At 38.0% G+C, this 14,040-nt stretch overlaps 1 protein-coding gene across 7 annotated transcripts in view; it reads right to left on the reverse strand.

Annotated features, from left to right (window-relative positions):
• The window catches only part of MCC (MCC regulator of WNT signaling pathway), a 192,822-nt gene that overhangs the window by 22,582 nt on the left and 156,200 nt on the right, over positions 1 to 14,040 (reverse strand). For 6 of the 7 annotated variants that reach the window (XM_068667631.1, XM_068667630.1, XM_068667634.1 and 3 more), the window contains 6 exons: positions 12,464 to 12,610; positions 12,068 to 12,157; positions 11,249 to 11,397; positions 9,318 to 9,458; positions 7,582 to 7,682; positions 4,882 to 5,065 (listed from right to left, as the gene is read on the reverse strand). In XM_068667631.1, the coding sequence (XP_068523732.1) occupies positions 4,882 to 5,065; positions 7,582 to 7,682; positions 9,318 to 9,458; positions 11,249 to 11,397; positions 12,068 to 12,157; positions 12,464 to 12,610 (812 nt within the window). The remainder of the gene's footprint in view (positions 1 to 4,881; positions 5,066 to 7,581; positions 7,683 to 9,317; positions 9,459 to 11,248; positions 11,398 to 12,067; positions 12,158 to 12,463; positions 12,611 to 14,040) is intronic. The other variant, XM_068667629.1, reaches the window with a different exon arrangement.

A 14,040-nucleotide genomic window follows, 5' to 3' on the forward strand; every position in this document is an offset into this window, starting at 1 on the left:
GCTGAGCTGGCTCCTCTGGTGAATTGCTAGCAAGGTCTTCTTCTTCTTTTTTTTTTTTTTTTTTTTTTTTAATAAAAACAAAAAGAAAAAAACAAGGTGAAGGGAGTTTAATGGGGAAGCTTTCTCAGCCAGCACAATGAGGGACAAGAACCTTCCTTCTACCTCTGCATTTAGCAGCAAGCCCCCACGCAGAGGCAAGGAAGCAGAATGGGAAGCAGAGAGGCAGGGTGCAAAGCCCACCTTGAACAGTTGTGAAATCAGGACTACGTCATGAGCAACTGCAACAGCACTGCAGTGCTTCTGAACTCCCACAGCACAGCTCTGCCTGGGTGTGTTCCCCTAAAAGCCCTACCATACGTCTCTCCACAGACGTAATGCTAGTCCACTGCTGGTCTTTTGAAGGGTCCACAGCTGGTGAGCACATGATCCTGAATTTCAGATCCTGCGTTCCCTTCTAATGGCAGTCGGGACAAAGGAAATCAGACCAGCAGAATGCATGCTGGTGTGGTACGACGTGCAGTTTTATTTGCTGGCTTATGTGCGTGTGTGTATAGAAATGCAGTACATGGTAATGAACAAGTCTTCTCCCCAAAGTGTCACTGAGCAAATAACTTTTTTATACTACAGAATTTTGTCCATAAAACGTGTACTTAATATATTAATAATCAATTAATATAGTTATTAAGTTAATAAATAAATTTGCAATTCATCAATAGTGTAGATAATACAAAGCTGACAGAACTAAAATAATACTGTCAGTATTGAATCCACAATACTTGCTTGAATGTCTACACAAAACCTTACACTTCAACGAATAAATTTGATGGGTACAAAGCATGCATAAACCAGCCATCTTCTGTGTGAATCTTGTGCCTTGAGATCTGAAACAGCACAATGCTGAAAAACAATAACTTTCAGAAAAACTGAAAAATACTACAACCAGTCAAAATACAAACAACAGTACATAAGGCTAAAATCGGAACCTTTGGTGAATCTGCCCTCACTCCTTTTGAAGGACTGATTTAGATAGACAGATAGATGTTACATAGATAACATTAAGATAACTGTTAGAATATTTCAAAATAACTTATTTCCACATTTTAGACAATAAATTTCCACATTTTAGACAAGATAATTATCTGAAATTTTGAAGATTTCTTATCTGAAATCCCAGGTGATTCTGATGAGGGGTAGAGTGTCCAGGCATTCTGTGACACTGAGTATTTGGCTGTGTTCAGGTATTCTGTGACACTACATAATACTGACAAGGATTCCCTTTGCATGTAAGAGAGAAGATTTTGCCTGCTGTGAATCCAGATGTAAGGTCAGGGTCACTAGCAATGCATGGAATAAACCCCATCATTTTCATTTGGTATTACAATTGCTATTTTTCTCTTTTGTTTCCCTCTTTTTTTTTTTTTAAGGTGCAATCAGTCAAGCCTTGTTGGCAATGCATGTTCCGCAGTTACTTTCTGTCCATTAAAGTAATTATGACTTCAAACTACACCACAGACCTATTTCTATTTTCAAAAATTAATTGGCAACATTGTTGTGCTGCTGCCAGTCAAATGAATTGAGATGCTTGCTATTATTTTTATTCACTTCACCAGTAACAACCTCTGCAATGCCCTTTCATTTCATTTCAGTTGCTCCCTTTTACAGTCTTTAAACACTTGTCACTGGTGGCTCACCAAGCATTTTTTCTCAGTAATGTGTTCAGCGATTTGACATTCAGAATCACATTCGAAATGCCAAAGCTAAAGATGGGTCAACACTTCCATTATAAGTCCCTATTCTACGGGATTTCAAACAGCAGGGAGAATTATTCACTTGTCACAGTTCTCAGTGAAGGAGGGTTTTCATCACCTCGTCCCCCTCTACTCACTTCGTTACAAAGGGAAAAGGTAGCAATGCACGTCTGCAACTAAAAGCCTGCAACACTACAACAGTTAGAGCAAAAGATCAGTCTTGCAGATTCAGAGTGCATTTGCACCACATGATGTAAAAGTGTTTTCATTTAAGTGCAGTGGTCCCCAAATGTTGGTTCACACAGCACTCACTAGTAATGCGGGCTTGTTCTACTCCCCAGTTTTATAGACTGACAAGTTCTTTAAGACAAATAAAAAATGTTAAGCCTGCAGGAACAGTTAGAAATCCAGAGTGTGTCCTCCTATCTTTGCCTTGATTGTTATTGCAGTGGAAAAGAAGAGGAAATGGAAACCATCAGTACAGAAGAATCACAGAGGGCTGAAAGTCTGTGGCGATGGGATGTCTGTCTAGAGCAGCAGGGAGCCAAGTGACAAGGAAGCACATATGTATGGATTGAGAGAGCTGGCAATATAGGCAGGGTAACACCAAAAAAAACACAAGAAAGGTCCTAGAGAGAAGAGAAAAAAGGATCCAGAATGACAGGGAGAGGAGATTTAAAGAGAAAATCTTAAATTCTTTAAAACCGAGATAGCATATTCACTGACATAAATATAGAAAGCGTGTGCCCTTTGAACCAAGACAGATTTTCCATCTATGGGTTGCCACAGAGGTGTCAGGTGTCTGTAAACTAAAGAGGGAATGCTTCTCTTCTGAGACACGATCCACAGGAGTGAGAAATCTGAAAACACCTCTATCGCATCATTTGAACACAACAGGAGGACAGATGATGATTTGTATTTCATGCAGGAGCTAGAGTTTCAGAAATGTTTTCACTAAACTTTGTGTTTAGACAAAGAAAAATCAATCTGGGAGCAGAGGGAAGGGGAGGGGCAGAAATATCTAACTAGTGATCAGATCAAGATGTCCATATGAAAAATTCCTGACTTGCTCTGTGCCCCTTGGTTGAATGAAAGAAGCTTTCTTTTCCCAGGTTCCACACATATCAAAGCAGACAATAATTGTTACCTTATTCAGTACAGTATCTTGCTTCAAACCAGAAAAAATTATCCTACAATGAAAATGACTCAAGCTACAAGATACCCCTCTTGCAAGAAAACACATTTACATTTGCACTTTTACATTTTATTCCACAGTTTATACTGATGAAATATGAAATCTTATACCATTTTAAGCACACTCTGCTGAAACTTCATTGATTGAACCAAAACGTTATATGCACACATACACATAGTGCCAGCTGACCTCCAGAAGTTCACTGTAAACAAAGAGCATGAGGGATGATTTTCATTCCCAAACACATACACATTTCAATCATCCCCCCCCCCCAACACATTTGAATCATCCCCCCCCCCTCAACAAAATAAAAGTGATGTTCAACAAAGCAAAGACTGAAAAGGCTATATACCTACAAAATGCCACCAGCAAAAAGCTGAGAGAACAAATACAAAAACAGCACCCCTTTACCCCCTTGACAGTTCCCCCTTTCTATACTGGGAACTACAAATAGTTGAAAAAAAAACACAAAAACAAACAAACAAACAAAAAAAGAACCCACCTACCCAACCAAAAAAAAAAAACACACACAAAAACCAAAACCAAAAACCAAACACCTATGCCTCAACTACATACTAGACATCTCACAAGGAAGAAAAACACTGAGGTAGTTATCAACCAGTGAAAATGACCCTTTTAAACATTAGAGTGGTAAAGAGGCTCAGCTCGGGTAGAGATATTGCACATGTGGCCACTTGCAACGTGCTCAAATGTAGCTGTAGATAGGGCATAAGTGCACGTAGAGTAAGGCAAGTCAAATACTTGAAACAGCTTTTTGTAACCTTTTTCTAAAGTGGATCAATACTTCTTGCACGAAGAGTGATCAATGTGTTACAAGCACAGATGCTGCCAATATTAATTTCTGAAATAAAGATACAGCTTTCTTGGACTGATAGAGCATCATAAGACTTCTTGAAATAAAGTGTTAAAGTTTATCTCAGATTTGGATCTTTGTGCTGATTTTTTACTATTCCATGCTAGTCACATGGCAGGAAATAAGATCCTTTGGAGGCGACATCAGCAAGAAAAGGAAATGATATAGTACTAAAATTTCTAAAAGTGACAAAAAATGACAGCATTTGAATAAAGAACTGGCTCTGAAATTGAATTAAAATAAATTTTTAGAGTGGATCTGAGGAACCAAAATAACTTTTAAAAAGACAAATGTTCATCTATATTTACCCAGGATGCTTGCCAGTTTTGTATCCATACACATGCACACATATTCATTGCACATAGTACAATTACACTGCAGGCAGGCAATGACTCAAAATGAATCTGCTAGCAGATGTATTTGAACTAGAACATTGCTGCAATAATAGCTCATTTAAGTTTCATTGTTTTACAGGTCTTCAGAAAAACTGCAATATCCAGCCCTTTTCTGGAAGAATCTGCTCTGTTGCTCACAGTGCTCATTTGCTATTTAACATGCAGAGGAACAGCATTGGAAGTACGAGTTTTTAGGGGGTCAAAGGGAAATGAGAAGTGAGAGGAGGTGTTTTAAAATGAATTGGCTGGATTTGCAACGTTTAAGAAACAACTCCTGAACATTCAAAAAACCCAGTGGAAGCATACTTCTGATCTCTGTTTCTCTGTACATATATGCTATCTCTATACAATAGATATGAACAAGAATTACACAATCCAAGTTTCAATAAAACAGCAAGGAAGTCACTGAAGTAAAACAAATGTAATGGTTTTGCCCTTTATAAGGAAGATCAAAGTTACAAATCACCCATTTGCAACAAAACCTCCTGGCTGCAGTTGCTCAAAGTCTAAAGACAATTAGACCACTGAGCCATGACAACTTAAAAAAAAACAAAGCAACGAACTCAGTAAACCGAGGTGAAGAAAGTAGCTGAACAAATATAATAAAATATAACTTTTGGCCTGAAATCAAATGCTTGGGGATTAGGAGAGCAGATGAGTTGCAGTTACCTTGTGTGGCTGTTGGATGAGAGGCTTTCCCAGGGCTGCACGCTACAGCCAGTGATTGCATAGGCTCCCCCGCAGCTCCCATCTAGTTTCATCAGCAAGGCTTTTGCTGCATTCTCAGCTGTTTTCCTGCAGTCATGAGCTCTCTTAAGCATCTGGGTGATGTTTTCATCACCTGTCTGGTCCCCTAGTTTTCAAACAAACAAACAGTTTCAGAGCTTTGAGGAAGGTGATAAAAATTACAGCAAGAGTAGAGATGTTTCCATGCATTCTCAGCCTATACAAAAATAATGATAATAAATTACAAATCTGTGATGTAAAAGCAATTTCACTTCTGTGTGATCATCAGTGATAACTGGGTTTCTGGCCTGAATAGACCTCCTTCCTCTCCATAAACTCCAGGTACTTGTCTTAAGTGATATTTTACCTTAGTGAGCTCATCAGTGTGTAAGGACATGCCTTGCACATTAGGATTAAGTTGGGAGTCTCAAGTTAATAACACAATGGAAAACCACCAGGCTAAATTACAACTCTTACTCCAAGCAGTTCACTGCTGTTTCACAGCATAGCCATTTCCAGTGCCTTTTCTCAAAATGCTTTTATCTCAAGCCTTTTTCACCTGGAAGGATTGCTTTACTGTGTACAAGCAGCCTTTCAGAGTTTACCAACATGCATACCAAACCAAAAGAACACCAGCATTGTTGTTTATTGATTTGCTGTAATTTCTAGTGACCATGCAGCTGCTAAGCCATCCCTTCAGCAGTGGTAGGACAGAAATCACCACAGTCAGTACCCTTGTAGTCCTAACTGCAGCTGGAGTCAAATCTGTAAAGAAATACAACCTTGTGGCTAAACTGAAAATCTGAACAAACATGCAATATATTCAAACTTTAACAAATGCAATGCAAAGATGTCATAGAATATAAACAAACAACAGCTTGCTCTATGTCAGACTTTCATTTCATCCTTATTTGAGTCAAAGACTAATTACCCATACTTCACACTTGCTAAGTCAAGTGCATGCAGTAGAAATAACTGTAATGCTCTGTTAGGAGCAGCTGGATGTGCACAGCTCTAAGTGATGCAGAAGCACCTCCTATGAGTTTCTACTCATGGATGTTGGTATTAAACTCGTCTGCTCTTCAGACAAAGAATCTGCTATTTCATCAAAATGTTTTTAAATCAAATTTCACAGTTAATAAAGGTACACAAACCGTACACAACCTCCTCCAAAACTGTGTTATGTAGCATGAAATTGACACTATTCCTATCACAGGGCTGTAACTGATAATGCAATAATTAATAGTTGTCAACAGACACACATATAAAATCACCTATATAAAAAACACCTTCTCTTTCATAAAATGCATGTAAGATGATGCCCTACTGAAAATTAAAATATTTCTCCTTTCTAGGATTTCTGTCACCTATGTGGCCCCTGGTCACTTCCTGCAGGAAAATCACATTGTGAAGAGGAATAACCAGACTCTGGAAGAAAGGTGGGTGAAAAAGTCAGACATCCACTCTGCTGTTTTTTGCATGACATGTATTGTACAGGCAAAGTCACTACACAAAGGCCTGCTTGTAGCACTAGAGGAGACACAAAATAAGCTGAATGGTTAACAGTACAGCGGCTGTGGGATGAGTGCATACAGCCTTCTGAAACTACAGTCTGTACCCATCAGTCTTGTGGCTCTACAGCCAGATGGTCACTTTGCTCCTAAAAGCTTTTGGTTTACATTTCAGTGATTCCTGAGAAGCTAGAGCTGTAAATTACTGTCTCAACTGTGCAGTTACTATGCCTCAGCCGAGCATGCAAAGCTATTCTCTCTCTGAGGGCTTCCCCTCTTCCTACTTGAAGATTACTATGACTACCTTCTCCTAACAGTAAGAGGAATGAGACTGTAAAATGCAGATTCAAATTCGTTGTGTAAATGCTTCTTTCTGTCAGTAAAAGAGAGACATCAGTAATGTCAAGTTTGAAACACTTCTGAACAGTACCCATGAAAGTGGTTCACTCTATTAATTAGAGAACAGTATATTCTAAAACAAACAAACAAAAAAACAAATCTCTAGCCTCAAAATTAACTATCCACAAAATAAGTAAAACCCAGAACATATAGACTAGTATCCCAGACTACACAGTAAAATAAGGTATTTTACTGTAAGGTATAAGGTAAAAAGTGAACAATTTCAGAGCAAAGCTGAAATGTAGAGTGAAAAAACAGAGATTTTTTTTCTTCTCCTTACTGCTAAATGTTACTTTTGTATTGTCTTTACCCCAATTTTAAATAGACTATACTCAGCTTCGGGGAGGGGGTGTCAATGTTGCTGGTTGAAACAAAATCTGTATTTGCAGTTTCCATAGTAGTATGATCCTAAGCCACACATGCTCAGGAGTATTATTCCACTCTGTACAGTTGCATGACTGTAACTGCCTCACCTCTACCAGAATAGGCATCTCCTTGTAATAGCACACACAGGTTAATTTAAATTGCTGGTGAATTTTATGATTTCATTCCAGGCTCTCAATTTTCCATTCTTCTTTGGGTGTGTAAAATTATTTACTTAGTCAAAAACAAGAAAAGAGCAAAGAGCCTTTTTAAGTGGCAGGTCATGAGTTGACATGCTGTTATAACTAACTCTAATGCTAATGAACGTAGAAAAAAATACAATAAATAAAGTGACTCATTGAAATCTTACCAACAGAACCAACTCCTGCAGCTCTGAACTGCCCAAGAATGAGACTCTGCTCACTTTCTGCCAGTGCCAGCAGCAGCTCATATGCTTCTATGCACTGTTCACTGAAAGAGAAAGCAAATGAGGAAAACAAATCACACAAACCGAATCTATAATTTGGAAGGGAAAAATACCCATGATCAGCATTAAAAGAGAGGTACCTGAGCTACGTGATTCCCTACCCTGAGTCTAGCAGCTGAGATATTAAAAGACATAACATACATGGCTTCTATCACAAGCACTCAACAGTCTCTCCTGCCTTCTGATGGTCCCAGGCTGGCCTCAAATAATTTAACAAGTTAAAACAGAAGATAATGACCTGATGTGAGGAGGTCTCCAGAAGCATGTTTGAAACAGTTAGTAATATGACTGATGGTTGAGGTTATTCCTCTGAGAAACTCTTTTCAGGCCTTCCTACTACATAAAATGTAGTTTTCTATACTATACTATATAACTATATAATATAATATATATAATATATAATAAATATACTATACTATGTAACAATAATATATTACAGAACAATTCTACGCAAAGTATAGTAAGAATAAAAGAAAACGTAAGAAAAACACTTCTTCCCTGGCTATAAGATTTTCCTCCATACAAGTCAAAAGATACTATACAGAGTTGTGAGCCACTCGTTCCTGTTGTATTTTAATGCTTTTGAGAACAGATACGTGACTACAGCTATCTGCAAATCACATTTCCTTATAATTTGCCCAAGGCTGATAGTGACAGAATGCATTCTTTAAAAGGTACACAATTTCTACTAGGACCAGAAGTGCCTGTTCTAAATTAGTTGCAGTTGGAGTTGAGTAAGACCATCTTTTCATATACAGTTTAAAGTAAATTTAGATACTTGTAATCAAATACCAAGCAATTCACCCAAAATTCTTACTGATTTTGTAAAGTCGCTCTGAGTTACTCTGAGTGACTCTAAAGTCATTCTAAATTATATGGAGTACAGTAAAACTCCTTGGGCCACTGTTCTTGTAAAAGGTGCAAGACTAATACAGAAATACAGACTAATAGCTGTGCCTTAAGACCAGAAACCACAATTTAGCCCACGCCTACACATAACTGAAAGGAATGGAACACTTCTGCTTTCATAGGAGAGGTTTTCAGTATTTTTGCTTAGGAAATGCTCTGCTTTCAGAGGAAATGTCTGAAGCTACACATGATGGTATCTGAGTGATCGAGACACTGCACTTATTAATATGTTATGCAACTTAGAGAATCATGATGTTCAGTCATCATCAGTCCTTCTGCTGTATGACAAAAAGTGCTAGCAATGTTCATCAAGTATGATGAGTTCCTAGCAAGTATCTGAATTTTTCCTTCACTCACCTCCCAGATATATATATATATATAGTAGTTCTAGGTGTGCACAAAGGTACAAAAGATAAATAAATTTTCCCAGTCTCAAATGTTAATTCATTATTTGAAAATGAAAAGGTAAATCTATATATAACTAGTAGATTGAGTTTGCTGATGCTGAACTAGGGCTGAGATACACTTGTACCAATAAGTTCAGTTATCTAGTTTGTCAAGTAGTTTAACCAACGGGACTTTTTTCAGGGAGGAATCGAAAGTTAAGAGCATTACTATGGCACACCAACAATGTAACTCTCAGAGAATTCTATCATGTCTCCCCTGCTCCTCCTTTTTGTGGCTGAGCCACCCTCTGCATAGGTACATACCTGTATTGCAATGCAAGTCTGAGGGCTGTGGCATTGGACTCATACTTTCCCACAAGCATGCTCATCCTCTCAGCATTGCTCTTGCACTCTTCCAGTGTTATTGTCAACAAGTCATTCTGGGACTTCAAGTGCTCAATACGGCTGTTGAAAAGGAATTAATTTTAGCAACGTTCAAGCTTAGCTTCCAGGCACTGTCCTGAAAATTCTAAAACAATTGTAATTTAAAACAACAAGACCATTTAAAAGAACAAGACCACTTGGTCTATTGACAGCAGTAGACCAATGATGACAGCAAAACCTATCAGTTCTGTGTCCCATAGCAAGAGCCAAGAGGGTATCTGCTTCTCTTTGGATAGCCTCTTCTCATCTCTTTCCTGTAAAATTTAGTAAGTAAAACGTAACCCACATAAACATAAGTAAGTGAAACAGCAGCAAGCAGAAAGCTGTACCCTTATTTTGTAGGCACAAGACCGCATATGATCTTTATTTTATTAACGTTTTCCTTAATCTTTCTGCCTCCATTCCTCACGTCCTGTTACCACATTTGCTTCTTGTTTTATGTGTTGTGTTCATTAATGCAATGTGTGGGTGTGTGTGGGGATTTTACAGCTACATAAATGTCCCTTTTCTTTGGACTGTTTAGAATAACTGTCTCATTTAGAGTACAGTTTTAGCCATGATTAAAGAGGTAACTTCCAAAATATGAACTGAGTTTCAACGACACAATCAAATCTCCACAAATTTGGCAATATTCAAATCATTCATTGGTTAGCTTGTATCAGAACTTAATTATAATATTATTCTAAATAAGACAAACTCTGAATCTGAAAATAAGGCTTCAGAATGTTAGAATTATTGATTATTCTCACTGCTGCTAACAACACATCAATTATTATGTCTAATCACGAGAGTTGGACATATACTGTGAACAGACAGGTAAATGATTTCAATGTTTAGGTGGGTAGCTAATGAAGAAATCAATGCCACCATCAACACTGAAATCACTGATTTCTTAACAAACACAATAAAGAGAAGGGCTAGGATACTATTTCCTCAATGATCAGAATGAAGCCCTGACTTCCCCAGTTGCTAGACCTTCCAGATGCTTCATCTCCTATTTCTTCTCTGACACCTCCTGTAATGACACAATGTCAATACAAAATTTGTGCAGAGAAAAAAAAAAAGGATGAAAAAGATTGCAGTACTATTGAAACAGGAGCTATGAGTAACAGAGATATTGTACTGATCAGACTGAATTTGAGATAGCTGTGGGAAATAAGTTTGAGATAATTGTGGGGAACAAAGAACTTTAAAGAACTCTGAGACATGATTCTCATGTTCCTGATTCACAGTTTTTGATCTTATGTGCCAAACAGGTCATTGAGGCATTGGTTTTGATAGAGCTCACTGAAGGATACCAACAGTATTTTAACTGCAACAAGAACACTGCAATCTTTCTTCTGCAGCCAGAAGTCTATTTAATGGTACACATGCCATACCATCATGTATCAGTACATCTATTGATATGATAATGCTAGAATTCTGCTTCTTCAGGACAAAGCAAAGCAAGCTATTTCCAGAATGATGGATAGTAACTAACGGAAATTTATAGCATTGATGTGTTTTATGGAAAAGGATGCCATATCTACTTGGTTGGCCATAGTGAAGGACACTCAATAGTGCAAACTAGCACAGACGAAGGCACTGTGCTGATCTAATAATAGATGACAAAATTGTCATACTCATGGGAAGAGTCCTTAGCATATGATTCAATCTTCTCTTCATCAACTACATTTCATGCTTATCTGCAGCTGCCACAGTTGAGCTTGGACTGAACCGTGAAATACATGTATTCAAAAAGAGAAAAAAGTAGCAACTTCAACAGAGATAACTGCATAACACAACTGAGCACATCTAACTTTTCACCTTACCTATTTAATCTCTCTGTCTCCACTTCAAATTCTCGGATTTTACTTTCAGAGATAGCAGATCCATGTGAATAAAGTGTCTGGAAGATTTCCTGGATGTTTGAGCAGTCTTGAAGGGAATGTGCCAAATGTTCAGCCACAGTACTAGACACCTGCACAGGGTAGTTAATAGATTATTGTGAACAGCAAGCAATCAGATTCCTCTCAGAGGTAGTCTGAATTGAGAGCTTTGTTTCTCTGCTCACCTCAAGATATTCATTATTCATTTTTTACTATGAATTTTACATTCAATAGAATATTTATAAATTTCTACTCTAAGAAGCTATTTTTATTTAAAAGTCTACAAATCAAAGGGTGAAGCCCATTATTTAATGATAGATTTAAAAAACCTGAACAGCAAGCTATTTACTTTCTTGAAAGCTTAGCAAAATGGCAGAGCCAAGCTCTTCAGTGAAACAAATATTAACACACAGTAGCAACAGCATGGTGGATTTACATTGGCATTACAAAGCAGAATCTGTCTCTCTGTTGGTTTGGAAGTTGTGGAATGCTACCAGTCTTTTCTTGAGAAGTTACATTTTGAACTAACTGACTCCAGAGTTATCCTCTTAACATTACTCAGGGAATGATTTCTAGCCAACAGTCATCAGAAAATGAGATATTGATATCAGGTGAAATACTCTCCATTGAGATATTTTTCTCAATATAATTTTTAAACTTTCTTTAGTTAGCTCATATTTTAATTTAGGAAGAAAACAGTGCTAATAGAACACAATTCATCTTTAGAAGATTTCATGCATGCATGTAATTATTGGTCCTTACCCCTATGCTGCTGATTTCTGATCCTAAGACAGGTCTGTCAGATGATGAAGACTCTGATCTTGTCTTTGACAACTTCACTCTTTCAGCAATCTAGAAGTCAGAATGCTGTACAGCTTACACAGGACCCATAAACATTATACAAAATGCATTTGTTCACTAGCCGTATTTACAAACCTGAAGTAAACTACTGTAGAATTGACACCTGAGTTGTAACTGAGAGAATTACAATCATTGGTGCTTTATTTCTTCCTGCTGCTGAATTTCATGGGCCTGCTTAGGACCCCAGAAATTTCTCAGGGGATTCTAGATATTTCCCAGTTAATTACACCCCTGCACAGCAGCTAAAGGAAGCCTGCTTCTCACAGATGATGTGAAGCACAACTGAAACACACTCACCTTGGCTATGGGAATGTCATTACTACTGCTGCTTGTGCTCAGTTCTCCTGTGCTGGGGTTAATGGGTCGATTTGCAGAAGTGAGACGACTTGGGCTGGATGGGCCTGTTGCCTGCACACTTTGCAAACGCGTCTGCAGTTCCCGAACCTAAGGATAAAACATAATGTTCTGTTTTTCGTCTTATGTTTTAACTAGTTCAGACAATTCCTCATCATTCTAGCCAAACCGTGGCTTGAGCACAGACGTATTTTGTCCTGTGGTGGCTGCTAAGTTTTCATGTGGGAGCAGAAGCATGGACATTATTTTAAAACTTCATTATTGTCAAGTGGTTAAAAACTATCTGCCACGTGCAATATGCAAATGTAATACGGTAGAGTAATTACTTTATGTTTCATCTTGTGTCATATAACCCCCTTCAGTGTAGCAGTACTGTAAATAATGAAACTTCTCTCTGGTGTGAAGCTAATACTCTAGCCTTAGATTATGATGTCTAAACAAAAACCAAAGGTCATGTTGTTAATGGAAAGCTCCAGTGTTGAAGAAACTCTTGACATAAATATATCACAGGATGACTTTGTCACATTTAAAGGTCAAAAAAATTCAAATGTTAATCATGCTTTCAGAACTATATCTAAGAAAAGCTACCACACAGCGAGCAATGTACAGAGAAGAAAATAGAAGCAAAGTGCCCAACCAACAGTTTGCAGAAGCTCTCTGCAAAACACTGTTCAGCCCTCATAACACAGCAGATACTTGAACAACTGACGTCAAAAGAGTTTTAGAACCTGCAAGGGGGAGGAGGAAAGGCCCGAAGGAGCCAAGCTGTACTGCTGAGCAAAAGATTATAGTGTTTACCTTGGAATAATTCTTAACAAAGAATAAACAGACTGCTTAACACAACAATTATGCCACAAGGTAATGTGACAGAGCTCATTTTTCCCACAGAATAAGCATCCTGGTTGGAAACAAAGAGTGTGAGACATAAGAAGGGGGTGGAAACATAGAAAGGAAGTTTCCCTGAATGTAGACTGTTTACTTTAACATGCAGGTTTTTACATGGGTTGTGTTAAAACAGTCCACCTGCAAAACAGAACTGCAAAACAGAAAATTTACCACAAGTTCAGTCTATTTGATAATCCCATGAAGTATGAAAGGCAGCTCTGATACCTATTCTATAAAAACGGTGGGATAGCCACCTTTATATAATACGTTCAAAGAACAGATTAAGCAAGCTGAAACACCTTTGTCAGAAAACATCAAAGTTGCATTAAAGCTTTGGGTCTTCTTCAGCTATAGGTTCACTAAATGCACCATCAGTGCTTCAGCAGTCTCTGTTTGAAGGAGTGGCAGTCAGCATGCTCTCTGCATGTGTACAGATCCCTCCAAGCTACTACAGAGAGGAAGGAATTCAAGCTGGAACTCTCTCCAGTCACCAAACTAGTAGTATCTTACATTTCCTACAATTCCCCATAGTCTCCTTCTACTTTCCTGAAGAGTCCCGTTCCCTCTGCCTCAGCCTTTAGGTAAACTGAAGGTCAGGTAGTCTGAGGACTTGCTACAAAAACAACAGAATTTTT

Source organism: Anas acuta, chromosome Z, assembly GCF_963932015.1.
Source record: "Anas acuta chromosome Z, bAnaAcu1.1, whole genome shotgun sequence".
NCBI classification, from domain to species: domain Eukaryota; kingdom Metazoa; phylum Chordata; class Aves; order Anseriformes; family Anatidae; genus Anas; species Anas acuta.